Source organism: Sinohyriopsis cumingii, chromosome 14 (genome assembly GCF_028554795.1).
Source record: "Sinohyriopsis cumingii isolate HCF-2022 chromosome 14, ASM2855479v2, whole genome shotgun sequence".
Taxonomy (NCBI): Eukaryota; Metazoa; Mollusca; class Bivalvia; order Unionida; family Unionidae; genus Sinohyriopsis; species Sinohyriopsis cumingii.
In genome coordinates this window covers 49570661-49595763 of record NC_142974.1, presented here as the reverse complement: position 1 = coordinate 49595763, position 25103 = coordinate 49570661, and the positions used below count along the sequence as shown (strand labels likewise).

The window sequence follows — 25103 nt, the reverse complement described above, 5'->3', positions numbered from 1 at the left end:
CGCTCGATGAACCAAAATCGTCTTTGGTACGTATTCATCCCTTCTCGATTGTACTGATTATTATTATTATTATTATGGCCGTACCTAAGGGACACACGGTACTAATGATATATAAAAAAAAATGGGAAACAGGCTGAAAATTTGTGAACATAAAATAAAGTATATATGGGTTTGGCTAACCAGGATTGATTAATAATGTAAGTTATGTTTAATAAAAAATAATCTTTTGAGAGCTTATCCTAGTTGTACATGAGAGGCATTGTTTTATTTCAGTCCTTTAACTGTCTTGGTGCGGAATAGAAGGCACATTTTTCAAACACATATAAGTCCAGAAAATGCAGCGGCTCATATTGTTTTTCCTATACACAGAAGTTGACACCCTCGTTTCATCTATACTGATAATATAGGTTTGATCATGAGCACTCAAAAATGTTAAGTTATTGAATATTTAATATCATGTTGTTTGCATAGGTTATCTATGGGAATTGAATTAGTACCTTGAGTTCTAAAACGCTGGTAGAAGCAACATTCTGTTCGGTAGTTATGGCACCCTTCTAGACTGAACCTCTCATTGTTATTATTATTATTATTATTATTATCGACACATTACCTGAAGGGTTTTATTCGATTCATTTTATAATAAGAGTTTTACCTTTCTAAGTAAATGAAGAAAAAATAAAGCTGTAGATGCGAGAAAAGAAATATCAAATAATATCATCAATATCATTAGCAGTAATTGTAGTTCTCAGAGACCAACCTGGAATTCTCTTTGTGTGGTTCAGTTTCGACAAATCTTCGTGTTTTAGTTCAAAATTTGTGTCTTAAACCGACTGTATCTCCTCTCACCCCTCTTTCTGAATCTACCAAATGTAGTTGTATTAGTATTTATTACCTGGTCATAACTTTTCAATAAAAGAAATTCGCATGTAAAAGAAAAATAAATGTTACTGCTACATTATATAGCGAGTACATTGATGTTGTTATGGGGTTTAACGCCAATTTTCAGCAAAAGTAAAGCAATACATGGCGGCCAGTATAAATGGTGGAGGAAGAAACAGGAAAACCCCGAGAATAACCACTGACCCACATCAATAAAATGAAATGAATAATTGCCACTTAAAAATCATCATCATCATCATCATCATCATCATCTGCACCTTCGCATTGTGAATTGCAACATTGCTTTTGCCAGTCCAGATAGTCTTGGGACAAGACAATACCATTTCAGTTTGCGTCTTTTCACAGTGGTCGAGATGTTTCATAGGTCCAATGGCTAGCTAGTTCCTGCTGTGGATCTCTTTATTGGTTACATAGTCAATGTATATGATGCCCAATATCTTGCGACAATCCAAAATATCAGCTTTATTTCTTAACCACGATCAATTTTGGTGTCTTTCCATATTGGTCTCTACCTTGTTATTGCTGCTCTTGTCTTGGTAATCCTGCACAATAGTTCTAGTTTGGAGCCTTCCTCTGTGATAATTGATCCAAAGTTTGAGACTGTTTCCAGCTTTTGTCCAGTGACCTTTATTTCTGCACTGATGCCATTGGTGTTGCTTGTCATCAATTGTTGTTGTTTTGTTTTTTTCGGCGCTAATCTGCATACTGTATGCATTGGAGGCGCTCAACCAATTCAACCAGTTCATTTTCATCTCTTGATTTACCATCAATATCATCTGCGAAACGAAAGTAAGCGATTGTTCTTCCTTCGATTTTGACAGTGCGTCTGTGGTCTTCCAAGGTATCATCCATGATCCCGTCCAGATAATTGTTGAACTGTAGGTAACATGATACATTCCTGTCTCACTCCGACTGTTGTTTCGAAGCAATCTCCGCAGCTACCATTGATGAGGACAGACTGCTGGCCTTATTATAGAGGTGCTCAACAACAACCCACACCAGGCTTAAACTGATGTTGTAGTTTCTCAAAGTTGTCCATAAAGCCGCATGCCATACCATATCAAAGGCCTTCAAGAAATCTATAAAGACGTGCTAAAGATTTTTCCGATGCTGAAGGTATTTCTCGCAAAGGAGTCTGGAATAGAAGATTTGTTCTGTGGTGTTCCTTCCTGCTCAGTAGCCAGTCTGCTCTTCAGTTATAATTTTCTTTGCTTGAGGCTTTAGTCTTTCGAGAATTATCAGCAGTCTAACTTTGCTTGGGTACCTGATCAAGTGAGAGTTCTGTAGTTATCGCATAGCTGAGGGTTTCCATTTTTGGGGAGCACGATGAACAAAGATTGAATCCATGCTGTGAGCCATTCTCCTGTCTGCCATATCTTGCTGCAGATTGTTAATAAAACTGTCTATATCTCTTCTCCATCTGCTTGAATGAGATCTTCTGGTAAGTTGTCAACGCCAGCTGACTTTAGTTTCTTTAATGGCCCAACTGCAATTGCTACATCCTCTCGAGAAATGAGGTTGCCATCGATTTCTTCTGCTTGAGGCCAATTTAGTACTTCTGATTCTCATTGGGTCTTATGATTGTACAATTCTTAACATCATTCTGTCCATCGCTTGACGATCTCTTGATCTTCTGTGAGGCATTTTCCTTATTTGTCTTGGAATGTGCTTGTTTTCCCTTGTTTATGGGTAGTGAAAACTGTCACCAGTTGATTTGCAATCTTGATGTCGTTTCTCCTCAGACTGTCGTCGATTTGACAGCATTGTCATTCTATCCAGGATTCTTTGCCTTTTTCATGCTTCTCCTGATCATGATGTTTATATCTCTGTATATTCCAGTTCCTTCATGAACTCTTTTTCCTCTTTTCCCTGCTGTGTTCATGTTGTTAAGGATTCTAGATCGGTGTCTTGGTTATCTATGGTTATCAGAGATGCATATTGACCGCCTATCAATGCTTGGAAGGCTTTTGCCTCTTTTAGATCTTTCAATTTTTCAAGGTCAAATCTGATTTATGGATGGTTATTTTATCATTGTCAGGTGTAGACGAAACGTTGTCATTAATAAATCATGACCATTTTGAATATCTGATCCTGGGAAAGTTCGTGTTCTGGCGATATTCAATCCTGTGATGAATCGTCTTTTCACTAAGACGTAGTCCACATGGTTGAAAGGTTGTCCATCTGGACTGTGCAAGATCCATCTTGTAAATGTTTCGTGCGGGCCGAACGTGTTCGCTACAGCAATATTGTTGTAGGCGGCAAACTCCAAGAGCCCGAGTAATATTTCTTATGTTTCTTCATTACAGAAGGGTCCAAAAGTGCTTTGTCATTTTTTATGTGAATCAGCTCCCATTTTTGCACTCCAGTATTCTTGTACAATCATCATGTCCTTGGGTGAGTTGTCAATGATATCTTGTAATTGAATACAAAAATTCTAAAGTTTGTTTTTATCATAGATCTTGGCTGTGGTCATCCGGTCTGGAAAGGGATAGATTCCGCAATGCTACATGTGGCCCTTGACACATCACATGAAGACAACTAGCAATTCTTCCATACCGGTATCTAGAATCAATTTATAAATATTATAACCACTACTGAAATAGTCGGTGTTAAACGCCTTCTTGATCTATATGACATTTACTTTATATTTGCGGAAGGTGAAAGGCAACGACTGCCGGAAGATGAATGAAACTTTATTTGCAATATATTTCAAATTGATTTCACCTGTATGACTTTTACTAGTGATGTTATTAATAGGTGCAAATATGCTCTAAATACTCATCCTTAAGAAATGACCTAAAGTTATAATGGTCACTATGATAGCCATATTAGATATTAGATCGGATGTATTTTCATTCAGAACCAAATAAATGTTATAAGAAGTCTTTTAGTGAAAACACCATGTCAGTATGATCATCCATTCAGGAGGAGTAGGAATAATATGTTAAACATGAACACTGTTGCGACCATATTTGAAGTTAGATTGGCTTATCTTTTCATTTAGATCAAACTACATGAAGGCATGAAGGTATTGCAAAGTTTCATGTTAATCCTGAAGAAGTTCAGGAAAAGGATCGATAACAATCTTGTGCTAATCGACGGATGATAATTTTAAAATGTCCTCCATGGTGTCCATATATGACATCAGATCGACGTAATTTTCATTTTGAACCAACAATACATAACAAGAAGTATCCATGGCGAGAACAACCAGTCGTGTCGATTCAAGATGAAGCGTGGTTAAGGAGTCTGCAATACGAAAGAGAATTATGTCCAATGTTGCATCGAATTTGTATGATTGGATATCTGTTTTATCTATATTATTCTACTAGTCTCAGAATTCAAAATGTCTTCGCGAATGCATTGGCCATTAGACAATAACGCTCTTAATTGCTTTGAATCAAAGTGAAGACGTTATGGATGATGCTGTAAATGGCTGTATTCCACGCATTGTCAGTACAAGATTATGAAACTAAAATTTAAAAAATAAAAGCAAAAGCCAACAAAAAAAAAACAAAAACAAATCCCGTTAATTTGTTTATGGACAATGAAATGTGTTAATTTGTCATATATTCTGAGATCGACATGAGAAATTTACCTGTCAATTGCACATATTCTGCAACCAGTCGTGTAGGTGCAAGTCGAGGATGGTTTAAGGAAGCCTGCAATTCGAAACAAAACTATGTCAAATGTTGCATTGAGTTGTATGATTGGATATCAGTTTTTATCTATGTTAATCGAATAATCCAAAAGATAAATCGTATACACTGTATATGATGAGGTATTACATTAATAACGAGGACGCCTTTGTCAGATTGACTGCTGCTCTGCGTGTACGTATTCGTGTATGTGTATGTGAGATGAGAAAGAAAAATGCGGATATGAATTGGTTTGTTAGATTCCCTATTGTTCTGTGTGTGTATGTTTCTGAGTGTGAGTGTGTGTGTGTGTGTGTGTGTGTGTGTGTGTGAGAGAGAGAGAGAGAGAGAGAGAGAGAGAGAGAGAGAGAGATTGTTTATACGTAACGACCTTATGGGTCACTGTTGATGTCATATTTATTACCAGAGTAGAGAATCGGTTGATCCATCCAAATATAAAATTTAAAATGACAATGGCAGCTCCAAACTCAGTTCAAATATACGTGGTAATTTTGTTTCGCTGATTTGAAATATCTTAATGAGAAAGTGAGAGGTAGAGAAAGATAGGTGGACGCGTGCTTTCATATAAATGCATTCGCTTTAGCTATGAGAAGAACAAATGCCTTAATATTCTAATCCTCCTCTCATTCGTGTTAATATTACGCATTATATGGTGCTACAAGTGTTTCAAATTTATTAGTTCTGTTTTTATGTTATGTGTTTCCTTTGACATTTGTTAATATATGAAATTTACCCTTGAATTGGTTCCCACATATTTATTAGTTCGGATTCCCTTATTTGTTCTTTATGAGTGTTAATTAAGTGAAAATATTCTTTAAGTGATTCCCGGTGTGTATTTCCGTTTCTGGCATGATGTACTTTGCAGGAATCATGTAGACCCAGTGTATTTATAGGGCGAAGAAACTGTTTACTGTCGGATCTGCAAATGTTCTTGCTTTTGTATTTTAATGAAGTGACCCAGCGATCATTACCAGTGTGAGGGATCTATACATCAGGTGACTCTAAAGGATTAAGTTATGTTAAACTGGAACATGCGTTCAGCAAAATTATTGTTTTGGCAGCAACGATTTTCATCAAGTAAAATGTCATTTTTGCGTTTGAAAAACAGCGTATAATCTTGGAAATTAGTCCATATTAGTGTTTTGGCTTTCGTATAAGGTGAAGGTTAGTTACGAAAACCTGGTCAAGGAGTCGTTTTGGAAGATTTATTTACTAAAGTGTTTTGAGCGATATGATGCAACGGTAGATTTCTGTACAGAAACTGGCAACGTTTGGAAGCGGCCATGGTAAGAACTTTCCATAAGTTTTGGAACATTGAACCTGAGTGTAGAAATGCATTGAAACTGCTTATTTTGTGACACGAGTGTTTAAGGTGCATTTTCGGAAGAACTTGATTTGAAGAGGGTTCTAATACTTCGATTTAATTCCTTGAATACGGAGTCGGTTATTTTCGTTGCCTCGTCATAATGAAGTGAGGCATGTTCACAATACCATTGTTTGAGTTAATTTGTGGCATTGACCATATGCGACAGGCTTGTTTTCATTTATAATCTTGTACTGGTATTACGGAAGTGTCATTTTTGTAACAAGGTTGTAGTCATTTCTTGCCGGTTTTCTTGTTGGGACGTTTCCTGGTGTTCTTGATAAGTTTACCTAAATTTAAATCGCGTACCTCTGTTACCTTTTTGATGCCAATGCGCATTCCAATTCGGCTAGCCAAGAGTTCAATATGCTAACCTATTTACACCTTGGTCGACCTTATGTTTCAATGCTTAGCACTACCAACATCTATTGGATTTAACAAGTCGCTTCCTTGGTGTATCATTCCAACTAACCAATAGAACAGTGTGTATCAACGGACATTGGCACTAGACAATTTAGTTTCAATTATTTTTCGTTGATCTCTATTTTGACGGTTTTGCATAAATCAATATACTATCGTTGGTACTTCTATTTGCGATTTCGCCTGTCAATGTTTGCATAGTAGTCGCTTTTTCATTTCTTGATTAGCATCTCTAAAAATACCAAATAAAAAATACAAAAGAATAAAACTTATGCAGATGGAAAAGGAGATTACTTAAGTGTTTAAAACAAAACTACCACATGTATGAGCATATTGCAAATACCCAGCTACTATTGATACCGTGTTTTCGTCAGAACGAATAACATCAACGGATGTCGACGGATCCAAAAGAAAAGGTCCTCCACCCTCCAAAACAACTAACGTTATCACTTCTTTGATCACAAATAGCTCCTCTCAACATAAAAAAATACTTACATCGTGGATTCGTTTGAGTGCTGAATATCAAAGCAAGCAGATGCCACCAGAGTGCAATGAAGTAAGCTGAATTGAAAAACAATGGAGTCGTTGTTTTGTTGGCACCACCTACGTGTACAGACCTACTCGAATCACTATTCTGAACTGTACATAAAGAGGGCAAATAATTAAAAGTACACGTCCTCTACTGGTATGATAAATAGGTCATACATGCCATCACGAAAATGGAAGATGTTACTGGTGCACAGGTGAACCCTAACAACCTCATTACGTCAATACACGCTGACTGGATAATTGTAGCTCACGAGGCAATAATTGAAGAATCGAACCTATTTTTAGCGGATTTGAGAAAAGCTGTACTAGTGTAATTATACAATCTGATTTAAATTACATATCTACTCTTACACATGAAAACCTGACAGCTACAGCTTGGGGTCAGCTTCTGGTAACCTGTTCAACTAATCAGATGAAGTATTATATCTTCTTGTATGGAGACTGAGTAGTGTGGATAAAGAGCATAAATGCGTACCGAACGATTTGATTAAATTTTAGAGTTTTGAAAGCTGCATTTCCACTGGCTAATTCAAAGGTCACCAGAACACTACAATGAAGCGGTCGTCGTCAGATTTTCACAAAAGACAGCGTAGATCTGATTTTAATCAGATTGGCTAAATCTGCTATTTCGGGATTACTTACCTGCTAAGCATTCGTGTGCATCATGGGATTTGATTGCCACGATATTGATTCAGTGGCTATGTCCTACAATCTATGAAGTCTGAACTTTAAAATAATTTGTTGTAATTAGTACCTATAAATAGTGTCCCATTAATAATATGGCTTCAAGTAATAGTTTTGACAGTTGGAAAGCTTTCTGTCCTTTTCAATTCAAAATGCAGGGATAAAATGAAAAGGTTAAAATAAAACGAACAGATGTACAAGCGAATATTTATCAACAGATTTCAATAATGAAGTTGATACTAGCATCTTTGTTAATATTTATGAACGAAACATTGTAAGAAAACGTAGGTGGAGTGGGGTGGATCATCATCACATGTGGCTAATATTTCATTGGGTCAAAAGAAAACGATATCGCCGGGGTGGCCTAAGTGGTTAGCGCATCCCATTGGATGCGGGAGGTCGCGGATTCCAACCCAGTCATACCAATGACTTATAAAAATGATACTAGCAACTGCCTCCCTTGGTTCTCAGCATTAAGAGGTCATTGCTAGGACTGGTCGGCGTGGTGTCAGGATAAATATTACATGGTGGGACATGATGCTACGTTAAATAATCAAAATGTCTCTCTATCTCCCCTTTCTTATAAATGCTTGGCTTGAGGTAGCCACAAAAAAAAAACAAAAAAAAAACAAACATGTTAATTGGTCCGATAAGAAACGTTCTGATACTACAGTATTACATGACATCCTGATTTGTACAAATATTAAGCACCCTGAATCATATACACAAGTTTCAATCTCTATATCAAACAGAGAAGCAGTTTCGCCCTGTTATAGACAGCGTAACCGATAAATATATGAATGAGTTTTATTGGGTGTGATATCTTGCTACAACATCCAAAAAATTCAAAAGGCCTAAAACACTGAAATATTGGTATGGTAACATGTGTCAAGAGGTGGGCACAAGCAGGTTTCCTTTGGATATAGTAAATTGGCATAATTGTCACTCCTAGAACCTTCCACTATGAAGAGCCCATGTTTAGGATCAATGTAATTTGTTCTCGCATAGGCTGCAACTGCGGGAGCTCGTTGTGTGGAATAGTGTGTTGATTATGGTTGTATCACGGATGCATTTAATGGAGTCTCAGTGTCCGATTTGCTTTGTTGTCGAATTAGTACCTATTAAACAACAACATTTTTGTTTGATCCACGATGTATTTGGGTTTAGATACATATATTTAAACTTCCTCTCTGCAAATGACTGCATATAAAAAATGAAGTAAATTTAGCCTGTAATTTCTGACACCACAAACTCCATGTGGAAATTTCCAACCGGAGTAGTTCTGGAGGTAGTTGAAGGTTAGAATCATGCTATCTAGGGATATATGCTTCGACTCACTAAGGTGCTTTAGTACTGTGTTAATATCTTCACAAATGTTTTTTTGTAACGTCAGTGTATAGGTCGTGAATTTCAGCTTTTTAAAGAACCCAATGGCAGGCATATTTGAATGATGTCTTGTTTTGATTGTTTTCAATCTAAACGATAAACGGCGCAGTCCCAGCAACATAAAGTCCGTTGTATATAGCTTTAAAATCATTGATTGTAGATGTATGTAATACTTCCCGGACCTTGCACAAATATACGGTGTTTCCTTTCAATGTAGCGCAAAGGTCTTTTAGACTGTATGTAATTTATTTTTAATATGGTTCCAATGGTGCACACATTTGGATTGAGGTAGATATTCATCTGTATAGCTTGTTTGTGGTCTGTGACAATTGTCACGGAATAAATTCTTTTATTTATTGAATACATGTACTCGGGTTTCGTTTTGTTGGTTTTTTTGTGTACAGCGATACCCAAGGGTGATTTATTTATATATTGTGTCTTATTTCGAAGTCGTGAGTTCTTTTCATCCAATGCCGCACGTGCGAAGTGTCCTCGATGGGACGAAACGAATGCCTACAATGCACAGACTATGTGGTGTATAAATACCTCGCCTTACGTAAATTTCTTTACAATACGAATTGTCTTGTCAACTAGCAATCTGCTTTAAGGACATGCACATCTTCCGCTTTAGAGCTGTCTAATGTCCGGGGTGTCCGGAGTGTCTAATGTCCGGTGTGTCCGGATGTCTAATGTCCGGGGTGTCGGGAGTGTCTTATGTCCGGAGTGTCTAATATCTAGTGTCCGGAGGGTCTAATGTTCTTAGTGTTCCGAGTTTTCGAAGTGTTCGGAGTGTCCGGAGGGTCTAATGTCTGGAGTGTCCAGATTATCTAAGGTGTCTAGAGTGACCAGAGTGACCCGAGCTTTCAAAGTTATGTGATCCGGGTCGACGTGGTGCAAGCTTTAAAGCCAACCACAGGAAGTAATCGTAGCAGCTGTGAAGCTGAACTGTAGCAACCGTGGAGCTGAAACAAAGTGTACTGATAACGGAGTGTATCTCCTTACATGTAATTTGTTAGCCGTGGGCTAATTTTGGGGTTCGTAAAACCCAATGTATCTTTCAGGACTGTAAAGATAAGTTGTATATCTGTCCTTTTTTATCACCAGAATTTCACTACCTGAGTGAATTCCTTTTACTACACGAGTAACATTCTACATTGTTTACTACCTGAGTAAATTATATCCATCGTTTCATTGTCAAATTGTCGTGAACCATTCACCCATTGTCTTTGTATTTGCTAAATTAATTTATTTGTATTTTTCATCATTAAGTCTGTGCATTCTTATGTTAATTAAATCCAATATTTGGATTATATATATACACGCACATTTTCATAATTAATTGCTCATTCAAATCATTTATTATTAAACATTGAATGCATATCATCGTCAAAAGTGTTCTGTTGTGAATCCGGAAATCCTAGCCGGTTATCTTGTTACGACAATAACAGGATTGGTTTTCTTCACGTTGGGAACAAATCACACCATTGTTGTCTAAACCATTTGATGTATGTAGCTCGTGCGGTCACGAATCAGGAAACATGCATAGATTATTAAACAACAGTGGAGTGTGTGTATGTGTGTGATTTAGATTTTTAATGTACCTATAACAATTGTTCAGTCATATCGCTACGATGTCAGCATTGTGACAGTTTATAGTGATATCTAGCACTGGGGCATCATGCCGCAGACATGTAACATGATGTCCCACATAGTCACATTATCCTGGCACCAGGCCGACCAGTACTAACACTAACTCTTAATGCTGAGCGCCAAGCGAGGTAGCTGTTAGTACCGTTTTTGTAAGTCTTTGGTATGACTCGGCCAGGGATCGAATCCACGACATCACGCATCCGAGGCGGACGCTCTAACCATTAGGCCACTGGAGCGGTAACAACAATGGAAAAGTACGCCTTGAAAGCGAGTACAAAAACATAGGTCATTTATGATAAATGTTGCATCATAAGACAGCAGTACGTGCTCATCGGTTTTCATGATTAAAACATTGTTTAATTCTTACAGAATGTCTATATGGGCTCTGATGCAACTCGATTCAGGATAATTAGTAATGTCGTTATGTGACATGCCAGTTTTAAGGTACGTTAAATTCAGTCATGCGAAATCCGTTGGCTTTTGTTGGAAAGGTGTATATTCTTTTTTTCCACCTTCTTTGGCAGTTCCTGTTTCATCGCGTCTTGGTCCACATCTGATACACCGCTCTTTGCCAGCTGCTCTGAAACATCACTACGATGCTGCATAGAATAATTTTCACTGCTTGCAGAACTGAATGCACCATTCTGTCGGATTTTCATTTTTGTAGTTGCCATGTAGTATTTGAATATATTATGAGTAGTTGTCGAAGTTAAAAAACAAATGTTAAAAAGTCTTTGTTCATGGAAGCTTTTCATTGAAACTGGTCAGAAGCTTTGCAGTGTTTCTTTTTCTGCTCATTTGGAGTTTTATTTTTATCATTGCCATGTCGAATGATGCAGCAAATGTTACATGTTCTGTTCCTGCAAATTGGTTATCACGACAGACAATATGGCAAATACCACCACCTAAAAAAGAGCACATTGGAATGACAGAACTCCTAATGAAGTTCATCAAGCAGATATTTTATTTTTACCCCACGATGCTATTAAATTTGGTATACGTCAATAACATACAAACAAATGCACGTTAACGGTCGTTGAAGTTGCAAGTAGATATAATGGAGCAGAGCCTTATCAACTAAAATAGAAGCTGAAGTTGTCTCTGCTTTTGAACGAATTTATCAACGAGGACTCTGACGATGGCCACAGCTAATACAGGTTGATCCTGGCAAGGAATTTCTTGGTTCAGTATCTTCTCTGATGAAAACACACAACGTCAATATCAGACGAGGACATACTGTAATTCATCGTGATGAGGCAATTGTTGAACGATTTAATCGAATACTTGCTGAGCGGTTATTTGGATATCAGTATGCAAAGGAAATAATTCAGAAAGACATGAGATCTCGCGAATGGGCTGCAAGATTGCAAAGTGTGATATCTGCTTACATAATAAAATTACATGTGCGATTTCTATGAAACCTATTAATGCAAGTACAAAAATACATAAACCAATACAACGGCATGACTTTTCAAAACAACAAGTACTAGGTAATGTTACTGTAAGATATTGATATGAACCTGGTGAACTTGAAAGTGGTAAGAAAAGAGCGACTGATCCTATTTGGGGTATTACGACATCTAAATTTTCCAGCGTGGTAAGATCTACGGGTAGACCTGCAATCTACATATTAGATTCAACTGCTCCTCGACCTGTGTTTGTACATGAACAATTACAAGTTATTCATGAAGACACAAAATTCCTACCGCATTCACTTTTGAAAATTTGCACCTTGACGTCGAATACATTCAAGACAGGTCAGCATCACATTTTCGCGTGTATGACCAAGACTACTATGAACTTTGTCTACGGTTTATTTTGCCGTGGATTAATATTTTAATACTGCCACAACATTACTGTGTTACAGCTCGCACCATGATTAATCTGTCGTTGTTTCAATGTCATGATAATGTCAACATCGATATCAAAGTCTCGTTTATTTTGTTGTCACACTGTTTATAACTAATTGTTTTCTTATTATATCATCGTTAGTTTCCCGACTTTGATTATTATTTTCTGTGAAGTCTATGATAACCCTCTGCAGCGCAGATATTCTTCTGACTCGAGACACTGCAAGATAAATCGATCATCAACGATCCAAACATTTGTACCAGAGATTAGTTTAGTCCTTGTGATGAATGAATATTCATTGCGTATCCTAGCGTCCATGGAGATTTGTCCATAGTTAACGCGCTCTCAGTAACACTGAATTGAACTAAAACAATATCATTTAATGTAAGATTTTGTTTCTCTCACGATCCTGGTATATCAACGTCGATATTCTGTCGTCGCGTACCTGCTGGTCGATAACAAAAGGGTACGGGTAGATTTATAAAATGTTCGTTATGTATAAAAAAAAAAATTGTTGAAGTGAATTACGAACTATCTTTCTACTTGCAACTATCAAATCATTTGGTCTCCATAAATTCCAAAAATTGTTTATGGAAGGTTCTGAAATTATTTCACGCATTATTTCACTCTGAAATTTATTCGGTTGTAGTCTCATTAATTTCTTAGGCTCTCTTAATTCTGGATCGAGCGCTCTATGATCATCAGTTATTTCTCCATAATAATCCACAAGTTTTGTCAGCCATTTATGTGGAGACAATCCAACTAAAGGCTGTGATTGACCATGTTCGCCACAAAGAATAACATCAGTATTTTTCTCAATAGCCAATCAAGAAATATTTTTAACGTTTCTAATGTAGCGGTGCATTTTAAATTCCAAAAAATAAACCTTGTAATATATTTCTCACCCATTCGACCATGTGTCCATTGATCTCCATTCCATTGAAAGAATTTATAATAAGTGCATGATTTAATATTTCTCTTGCGAGTCTGTGAGTAGGTGTTAATACCACAATATCACAATTACGAAATAATTCAATTATACAAGCTTTTTTACCACAACCCCATGCCCATTGAGTAAACGGTTTTATTGCTGGTCACAGGATCATATAAAGATGGCGCAGATGACAATTTTGATATTTGATTTGTTGTTCTATTCTCCATTCGTCCCATGATGCACAAGTGCCGATATTTAGTTGTTCTAGCAATCCTGTATTTTGTTATTGACCTAAAATGAATACGTAGCAACTCTGACAGCAAACTCAGAAACTGTATTTATTATCGATGCTAGATTTACGGAAACATGCTCCATCATTGAAGAGCTAAAAAGAGTAAACTGCGGCGAATATTATCAATATAACTCACAAGTGTACCTAATTTAGTTTCGTCTGATAAATTAATATTACATCGACTTATAAATGTTTTTCTAATCGTTGTATCAGCAATTATAAATTCGAATTCAGCACCATCTATAATTAATCTTGTAAAATATCGTTTAAGATCATATGATCCTCCTTGGGTGAATTTACCGATTATTTCTCTGCCAAGATTTTTTTGCGATTTTATTCTCAAAATCAGGATTTTCATCATCAGAATATTTTTTTTTTGTTGTGGCAGCCAAACTTGTTTATGCAAACTATATTATATAATTGCTTCAATTACAATCAACGATATCAGTATTTTTACATCGAGCATATATCGTAACAATAATGCTGGTGCCCGCATCTTTCTGAACAATGTTTGCCAAACCGGACATATAACAGATCGCATGAAGATCTTAGGCAAACTTAAATGATTCGATACACGCAAATCCAGTCAGGTCGAAATCTGGTAATGGTCAATTTGTCGATAATCTGGTAATCTCGTGTGTTGGATGTCTAAATCGCTTAAAATACTTAGAACACTCTCTCATACCAAGAAAAATACTGGGATAACATGCAACAATATCAACCGAGATATCATCCTTATAATTTCTCCAGTATTCCATAATCTACCGTGTCCATATTCGATACAACTCGATTTTATATCATTGAGAAAATCAAGCCTCGTAGGCTTCCACGAGAAATGAGCCGCGACTGATGGAGTCGGGCAACAAGTACTGAGTAACTGTTCATGCATGACATCGTCATGGGTGTATTTTGACGCAATATCTTTCATTTCGTAGTGGAGACATTCTGTGCGATAAATATTTATATTAGGTCATACAATATGATCATAGTTTCAGTCATCGGAACTCTGAAATAACCATTCTGATACAGGATTGTTCTTACTCATTTCGTTAATAAAATAAAATATATCTCCTTGGTAAAATTTAACAATTCAATTTTGTGGAAATATTGTTAATTCATTAATCTATCCATGTGCATTATGATCAATAATTTCAATCGAAGCTACTTTCGATATATACTTTGATTCGTACAAATCACTTCGGTTACCGTCTTTTACAATTATTGGAAATTTTAATTTCTTTCATAGCTCAGCGAAGTCTTTGATAGACGCTCCGGTAACTTTCACTATTTCTGCACAATAATTTATTATTTTACGTCTTTTATATGTTAAACCATTTCCACGAGTCGAAATTGTAAAATGGTCCGTTACTCGTTCGGCTACATATTTTCTTTACGAAAAATTTATCGGTTTCAGATCAAGAACGCTGTGTTAATCATTCAGCGGATATATTGCATAAAAACTGCTTTCACATGATATGCTCTTTCATAATACAATTTGTCAGTACCAGTCAGCATTCTTAGTTTGGAATTTTTACTTAATACGGCGATCTTTTCTTTATAAAAGACTGGGTCACATTTGTTATTGATTTTCCAAGTATCGCCTACTTCCTTAATAAACTTTACTCTGAAAATGATTGTCGAGATAATGAATAATCATCGCCGCTCGTTGGTTGTTCATTGTAGCATCAATAACATCGGTGTTGCATACGATTCTAAATACTGACCACACATGAGGTGCATCATCATTACGAAATTCTTTTTTAGCATTAGAAATACATTTCATCAGTTTCCGTCGGATTAACCAGAGATCGTCTTCGTGAATCAGGGCTTCTTCTATCAAGTTCGAATCTATATTCAGAAGTTTAATCTTAATCGCTGATAATATGTTAAATTCATCCATTTTATAATAAAGACAAACTAAGAATAAATGAAACTGGCTAATGATAGGTTCTACAACTCCCTGTAACAACGCTTGCGTAAACGAATTATGTGGATTTCACCTACAAAGTGTACGGAGACAGAGAGAGAGTATATGACCAAAACCGTGTTTGAAATGTGGTGTTGTGGTTAGAGGGAAAACGCAATTGTGTGAGCAATGTGTGTCAAAGGTAAAGAGAACTGTAAAGATATCATGATGGAAAAACAACACTGATATTAATGACATAGTAATAAAAAGCGCAGATGATTATCTAGCCAGATTTTCAAAATAATCATTTAGATAAATAATTATTTAAACAAATAATATTATTATAGAAATGGATCAAAAAGAATTTGCAAAACATCAACAATTATGAAGCATCTGGTGATTGTGTAATCAGGAACCGTCGACTAAAATATAACCGATTGGTAATGTGACTAATACTGGTTATCTCATTGTCAGTACTATTGGGAATAAACATTATGGCAGTCATAGCTTTGTCTACTAATGTTTTCGGGTGGTAACCGAGGACGGTCTTGTGATCGATCATATTAATATCCAAAATCTCGAAAACATTTAGATAATATACGAGTCATTACACAAAGCCAGATCAGCAGATTTGTCGGTATTGGTAAACATGGAAAAACTGCAAAAATTGTTAACTTTGTAAATACAGAAACTGATGAAGAAATAACAATTCAATCAATGAATGCAGCTGGAAAATATTTTGATATTTCAATGAGTTCGGTAAAATGTGTTGCAGATAATATTATCATATCTGCTTTATCGAAGAAATATAAACAAAAAAAGAACAACTTTTCATTATTGTCGAAGGGAAATAACTCTATCAAGTTAAGCTCTCTACGGTATATTAAGTAGTTATCTCGCTTGTTACTATGTAATTAACCTCATGATTTGTCATCGTAACTAATTATATACGAATATTCAGTAATTTAACCATCTGTGTGATAACTAATATCAGTGAAGTAATGTAATTTTGTAAAAGTTCAAATTATTGAAAGGATATTTACATCTTTATATCGTTTCCCTTGACAAAATCAATCGGCCGCTTTGTAATGCAAGAGTAATCTTTAGATCTTTCTGTTATACAGAAATATATATATTTGAAACCTGACTTGGTCAAAGGCAGAACCATACACAATATACAATTATTTTAATAAGATGTGTTCTGGAAAATGGATAATAAATCCACGCTGTAGTTATTATAATAGTCATTTGTAGAAAATCCAGCATAAATAATTTCATAATAATTTCTGCAACATATATATGTAAGGATGGAATATACGCAGTTGTAGAGTCGGTGATTCTTATACTCGAGAGTTGGCGTTCTAATCCCATGACTGGCAAAGTGTCAACTGTGGCGATAATCGCGATTGTTCATTAAAGTGGGAGCTCCCAGCCCCAAAAAAGATTCATGTTCACCTCCTCATCACATCAATGTGCGTATTGCACTCTCTCCGGATATTTATATTGGGGGTGTACATGAAATTGAAATTCATAGATAACCCTCTGAATCTCTAAAATTTCGTTTCGTTTAGGGATACGCTGGGGTGTGTCTATGCAGCTCGAGCCTCCAAAAATAAACCGTAGCGTGATGTGAGCTCTCAATCTCCCTGAAGGGTACTCCACACAAAGATATTCAGAAAGAATGTCAGCCAAAAATAAAATCCTGGAGGAGTGCAAAGAACACCATAAGAAAGATATCACAAAAAAAGACCATATGTAAAGGCACAAAGGTAAATATGAAGGGACTCCATGAATGATAACCGCTGATTATACTAGGATTTACTTTTGTTAATTAAAATTACCTATATAAATATATATATATATATATATATATATATATATATATATATATATATATATATATATATATATATATATATATATATATATATATCTTATGATGAACTTTGAAAATATTAATGTTATTATTTCTGCAATTAAAAAATTAAAATATGACGGAATAAAAATTGAACTTGATCCAGAATTTTTTATATATATGTGATTTTGAATTATTGCAAACACGAAAGTTCGAAGATAGATATACACTGCCAGCACGGTATAGATTTATTAAGCTCATCCAACAGTGTATGTTCCGATCATTCGCTATGGTCAAAGCTACATAAGTTGAAAAAACTGTTATCACTTTCAAACGCGATTGTATAAATTAGATCAGAATTAGCTGACGAATATGAGAAGAAAAAGATTATTAACATGCCCTTGAGGGAGTTGATAAAGTTTATGTCAAGTCGTGATAGTGAAAGTGAAAGAGGTAACAATGTCAATATGGGAGATTGTAAAAGTGAAAGTAGTGGCAATGAAAGTTATGTCAACTGGGGTCCCTGTCATGGCTAGTGAAAGTTAATATTTCTCATTGACTTAATCAATTTCTTTTTTTAAATCTGTTATCATTTATTTTTTTATTTTTTCTGATACAGAGAGTCAGTAAAAAATCTATCATAATCCATGATTGAAAATCACTATGATCTTATATATCAATTAATATTAAGAATAATGTCTTGTCTTAAATCAAGAAAATGGTTAATTTGGTCAGTAAGTTTGAAATGTATTCTTGACAAAAAGGGATCAAGACATCGCAGATAAACCGGATTAATCGGTTCTTGTACAATCAAATATCCAGGAGGTACTTGCAGTGTAAATGAATACAAAATACATCCTTTCAATGCCTGATTTAATTTTTCAAGATCAATTTGATAGCTGCCATCATTTACATCGCATACAAGATTAACTGCGACTGTTGAAGTTATATTACCAATTCCTGGTGAAATATGATGACCTTCACCGTATGGATTATTTTTATGCCTTGAATTGTGGCATCTGGGTTTATTTTGTCTCCATGCGGATAAGATTTTGGTAAATTTTCATTGATAAGATCATTGACTCATTTTTTAGATCATTAGTTCTAAATTCGGGTTTTACAAATGTTGGTAATTTAGCATCGGTTCTTTTATAATGCATGATGAATACTTGTTTTGTGATATTTTTCAGGTAAAACTTGAGTATGTTCGACTACACTTTCAATGAAGATTTTATTAAGATAATCGAGATCTGATAAAAGCTGGTTCAAATGTTGTATTGACTCAATAATATGTTGTTTTACATCGTCACTATAATATATTCTGAGTACAACTAAAAAAAAATTGTTGGTATTTATTGGAGGGCTTCGCTTTTGATGTGGCATATGCTTGTCTCGGGTTTTGTACTGTTGTCCTCATATTATCCTGGCAGTACGAATTTCACTGTAAATTTAAAAGTTTATATGATTAAATCAACCTCAAATGAAATGAAAACTGGGGAAGCAGCAATATATAAGCTCCATTATTTGCATGGGGCGAGTTGACTGAAAGTGGGATCGAGTTGGGGAAAGGGGCGAGTTGATTTGAAACTGCGAAAATCATCTCCTAGCAAATGAGATTTCTGGCTTTGGAAACTGTCATCATCACGTATCTGCTACGTAATAATGTCATAAAAGCTGTTGTGTACTAGTATGTACTAGCAGTAAACAAAACGACTAAGGTTCTAAAGTTTTGGGTGATACCGAATGAAAACCCTATTAGAGAATGGCGGTTAAGTGCAATCAGAAGAGTAAAGCTAACCTCTGATGTCCGTGTCCCAATACAAAATCTGGTTACTAAGAACTGGAAACTCATGTTTGTTCAACTCATTTTATAAATGATGAGTATGATACTAATTTATATCCTTTATTTTAAACCGTTATCTAATTTAGCGTAAATGAGAAAAATTACACTAAATTCTGAAGAAAATAATGCACATGAGGCAGGTAAAATCTTCAGTCACCGATTCTGTTCTTAAAACACAAACTGCAAGTTTTGAATCAAAAAACTGTATCTTATTATCGTCAAATAATAAATTGCGAAAATCAGTCAGTGATAGTTACTATATGTATAACCAGACTATATATCAAACATATATGCAATAACTTATTTGGGAAAGAGTTAGTCTTCAATTAGATATCAAAACACATGGATGTGAATGTGTAAGAGTTTGTCGGCGCAAATGAAATCAACACCATATATTTCATGGTTTGATGACTTCATTTCATCTTGAGGTACAACACAACACTGGAAATAACTGGTTACGGCAAGGGAGCATCTCAAAACATATGGTCACTTAATGTAAATCTACAAAATCACAGGACAAAGTGACAATCGCTTCCATAATAGAAAAAGGCGAAAGTTTCATTTTTTAGGTGATTTATCACACACTTCGTCTGTTAGCATGACCCCTGCGTTATACCTAAATATTTCTCTTGCATCATAATTACCTCTGGCAGCAACATCAAGAAAGTTGGAAAATTAAGGGGCAAAGAAGAAGCTGAATACAAAAGATTATCAACAGATGTGGTACGGCTACTTCTAACACCAAACATGACACGGCTGCCTCCCAAATATTTAATGAATTTTAAATAGAGGAAAATATATTTGTTTGTCTGTGTTAAATGAGTTACATTTTGCAACTTATAATACCAGTTTAATGGAACATGAAACATTGGTGTATCTTTTGTTGTTTTATGCTAACTGCAAATGTCATGAACATTTTAAAAATATACCAAGAAAATGTTTCCATGATAACACTTGTAAATTCCTAATGTAATATTTGAAGTTGTTATGAGTACACGATAAATGGACACATTTTATATACATCATAACCATACAGATACTGATGCTGATGCTTCTTGTATTCATTATGTAGTTGTAACAGAATGATGTAAATTATTATTCAGATAAAAAAAATCATCAGCTAATTTGTCTGTCCTTTTACATGAGTTACAATATTTGCAACAATCGGATATTTTTTTAAAGGAAACTGAGAATTTTTCTATCTATTATTTAAAGAAGATAGGATACTACATAATTCAATAATTCATCCATAACTAACATTATAAGAAAATGAAACATTTTAAATCTGAGGTATTTGTTCCATAGAATTGGCACTTACACCGCTCCCTCGATAACTCACGCCCGGATAACTCGCGATCCTGCTTATAACGCGGTGTCCGTCTTGGCTCCCGATTTTTTCCGGAGAAAATGTATTTAAAATATCTTTAAAATATGCTGAACATGAAAAAATTACGATAAGAATTGATAAATTAAACCTTGATACATTGCTCGTTTTATCATCGAAAATGGTGATTAATGCCCGTAAAAATATAATCCATATTTTGAAATTTGCAAGTTCTATAGAAGAATTAATTTCAGAGATCTCGAAAACGCTTAATTACGCGTATTTGGACGCCAATGTTTGATCTGGGACACAGAAAATCACTGAGGTGGGTATCTTCCGTACGCATGTAATAGGTGCGTGGGAAAATTCAAAGATTTGCCGGTCCTGTTTCAGCCACCTGCTTTGTGGGAAAATGTGTTGATCATTTAACTGTGCTGATATTTACAATGACAGAATTCAGTGACTGAAAGACTCTTTGATGTACTGTTGCCATTTTATAAGAGTACATTAAAAAAAAGAACATGATGCAACAGCTACGCGGCTAGTTTAAAGGCTTTGACTGGCGGCCGAGTGAGAAAATGTACTGATATTTAGTGATTGAATTCTGTGGCAGAAAGACCCAGTTTTAAAATCCTAGCGAGACCTCTGTTTAAAGATATCATATATTATGTAAGTTTTTATGATAAATAGTTGTCACTATACTGTAAATAAACAGTCTGGTGAAATAGCGATCAATGAAAACTTCTGGTAAATGCTAACAAGTGGCAACAGAGAATGAAATAAACACCAATTAAACATCTTCCTCTGTTAAAGTCACGTTATAATCCTTTAATTCCGTTTCAGTGTAAACATTATGATCACAAAATATTCTGTTCATTGAAAACATGAAAAGGGTCAATCGACCGTCACATCGAAACCCGTGAGTACTTCTTTGAGAACCTAATTACATGTACATGCCGGCTTTGTTTTGATCAACACCTTGGGGAAGTGTTTGTTGCATTAAAAAAAAAAATCGATTACAAGAGACATGGGGTGCTGGATTAAGGGTCGTGGAGCTGCCTTTGACGTAAAGCAAAACAATAACAGACACAACGACGATGATAGTGACTTCGAATGTTTCAGTGAAACTGATTTCATTAATGCCAAGGCTGTTTGGGAGAAATTCGTACAGACTCATGGTCCTGAGATGGGTGTTTCTCATGATGATGTGGAGGAGTGGATTTGTGCTGACAATGATTGCCCCACAGCCGAATACATGTCAGATGAAACTATAATTAATTCTATAACGAACAAATTTGCAGCAGAAGACGATTCTAACTGGAGTAATACAAGTGTTGAAAGTGATGCAGACGCAGATGTCGCACCCCCAACACCCTGCACAGGAAGCAATCAAATATTTTGATATTGCCATAAGGTGGCTGGAGACCCAAAATGTTGACTACGTAAAGCTCATGCAGTTGAGAAATCTGAGGGATTTTGCTCGGCGGCAGAGAAACCAAGGAGTAACATACACAAAAAAAAATTAACTGATTTTTTCAAAAAGTGAATTGATATTTGTCAAGCGTGGCACAAACGGCAAGTATTAACTTGTTCTAATTTACATTGTTTTAAATTTGTAGACCAATTAAATATGTTAGTACTGATTAACCCTTGTTATTTTTGTTTTCCATTTTACTTCTATCGCATTCAAATTTATCTATCGTTCGATCGACAGTTTCTAGAAAAGAGTCGATCTTTTGTATATAAAAAAAAACGTCTAATTTGGATCAAACAATAAAACCAGAATGTATCAAATTCAACATAAAACTTAGTGACGTAGTACACAATGTGTGAAGTGGTACACATATTAAGCGAACGGAAACCACGTGGAATAATGTTTTCGATGATCGCCTCAATATACTGTAACTTATCCTGAAATTAATGTTGTCCTATGAGGAAAAATTAAAGTACACCGTTATGAAGAGATATTTATTCACAGTTAATCTCAGAACGATTATAAAGTGAGTATTCAACAGTATAATCTGCCTACCCACCCATCCCCCTTATTTTTCCGTTATGTCAATCACTTTATTGGTTTCGGGCTTATTTTATAGGTCGCTCGACAACTCGCGCCTCATTTATAGTGCGGTTGTTGTTTCTGGACCCCGATGTGCGCAATTTATCGAGGGAGTAGTGTAAATGATTTTTCTCAAGTATTTGTCCTCATCTGCAGATTCAGGTATAGACTGTCTAATCCTTTTATCACACACTTCATGATTCAATGTTTTTTCTCAAGTATGTATCCTCATGTGCAGATTCCAATGGCCACTGCGCCTAAACCTTTTATCACACACTTCACATGAATGGTTTCTCTTCAGTATGTATCCTCATGTGCTGATTTCGAGGTCCACTGCGTCGAAACCTTTTATCACACACTTCGCACTTAAATGGTTTTTCACCTGTATGCGTCCTCATGTGCTCATTCAAAGCTCCTCTATGAATACACCTTTGATCACACACTTCACACTTATATGGTTTTTCTCCAGTATGTATCATCATGTGCATATTCCAATGGCCACTGCGTCGAAACCTTTTATCACACACTTCGCACTTAAATGGTTTTTCACCTGTATGCGTCCTCATGTGCTCATTCAAAGCTCCACTATGAGTAAACCTTTGATCACACACTTCACACTTATATGGTTTTTCTCCAGTATGTATCATCATGTGCATATTCAAAGGTACACTCCGGCTAAACATTTTATCACACACTTCGCACTTAAATGGCTTTTCACCTGTATGCGTCCTCATGTGCTCATTCAAAGCTCCGCTATGAATAAATCTTTGATCACACACTTCACACTTATATGGTTTTTCTCCAGTATGTATCATCATGTGCATATTCCAATGTCCACTGCGTCGAAACCTTTTATCACACACTTCGCATTTAAATGGTTTTTCACCTGTATGCGTCCTCATGTGCTCATTCAAAGCTCCGCTATGAGTAAACCTTTGATCACACACTTCACACTTATATGGTTTTTCTCCAGTATGTATCATCATGTGCATATTCAAAGGTCCACGCCGGCTGAACATTTTATCACAAACTTCACACTTATATGGTTTTTCTCCAGTATGTATTCTACTGTGCATATTCAGACTTGAACTTTGTCTGAACATTTTATCACATACTTCACACTTAAATGTTTTTTCACCAGTGTGTATCCTCATGTGATCATTCAAATTTCCAATGCGACTAAACCATTTGCAACATACTTCGCACTTAAATGGTTTTTCACCAGTGTGTATCCTCATGTGATCACTCAAATTTCCAATGCGACTAAACCATTTACAACATACTTCACACTTAAATGGTTTTTCTCCAGTGCGTTTTTTCATGTGGATTAGTAGTTCGCCACCCAGTTTTGAACACTTTTTCACATACTTCACACTTACATGGTTTTTCACCAGCGTGTCCCTATGTGCTCAAACCAAAATATGAGGAGTCTAAACCTAGTATTATACAATTCACACTTAAATGTGTTTTTTTTTTTTATCTTCTTTCTCCAGTGTGCGTCCTCATGTAATCATTCAAATTTCCAATGCGACCATTTATGACATTTACGAAATACTTCACAGTTAAATGGTTTTTCTCCAGTATGTGTTCTCGTGTGGATTGTTAGATCTCAACTCCGTCTAAAAACATTTTATCACATACTTCGCCCTTACATGTTTTTTTTTTTTTTTTTCTCCTCAAGTATGTATCATCATGTGGCTATTCAGAGATCCACTCTAACTGAACATTTTATTACATACTTCACACTTAAAAAGTTTTTCTGCAGCAAGTTCCATCATGTGATTGAGTTGGTTTCTGTTGCACACAGCTGATACAAGATCCCAAATACCAGTTTCCAGAACCCAGCAGTCCTAATATATGCGAAGGGAACCAATGACCGTACTTAAAACTCTCGTAGAAGCAATATTGTGTTCGGCAGCTACGGCACCATTCGGATTGTATTTATTATTATTGTTATTATTGTTATTGTTGTCGTTGTTGATGTTATTGTTGATGATGTTGCTGTTCCTGCTGCTGCTGCTGCTGATAATGATGTCCATGCTTCCGATTAAAATAAAATATTATCATTGCTAAATTATTGAGAAACCAATATTATTGAGAGTTTATTATTAATGTAAGGCCTGTCATCATATTTAAGAATATCGTATTTAACATTTCAGAGAAAATAATCATTAATTATTTATTGATCTGCCTTAATGAAATTGGAGGTGTTCTGATGACCTTACACAAATCGTAATAAGTTCCATAATCCAGTTATCTCTTTATGTCTTGCATTAAAGCAGATTGTGACCCATTTCCTGCATTATAGCAGATTGTGACCATCACCATGGTCCTTACCATAATCAGGATGAGGGTCAAAACGGACCGGTACCAGAAAGGCCCCACGACGAAAGCAGACTAGTTCTTAAAAGTCCCGGTTCGAAATGGCCCG

The 25103-nt window shown here is 35.7% G+C and overlaps 1 protein-coding gene across 1 annotated transcript in view; it reads right to left on the bottom strand.

Moving 5' to 3' along the window:
- Positions 1-24746, bottom strand: part of LOC149783754 (uncharacterized) — a 63125-nt gene extending 38379 nt beyond the window's left edge. Inside the window, exon 1 of the mRNA XM_089932901.1 lies at positions 22955-24746. Coding sequence (XP_089789027.1) covers positions 22955-23994 — 1040 coding nt within the window. The 5' untranslated portion in view covers positions 23995-24746. The remainder of the gene's footprint in view (positions 1-22954) is intronic.
- Between the last annotated feature and the right edge of the window lie 357 nt (positions 24747-25103).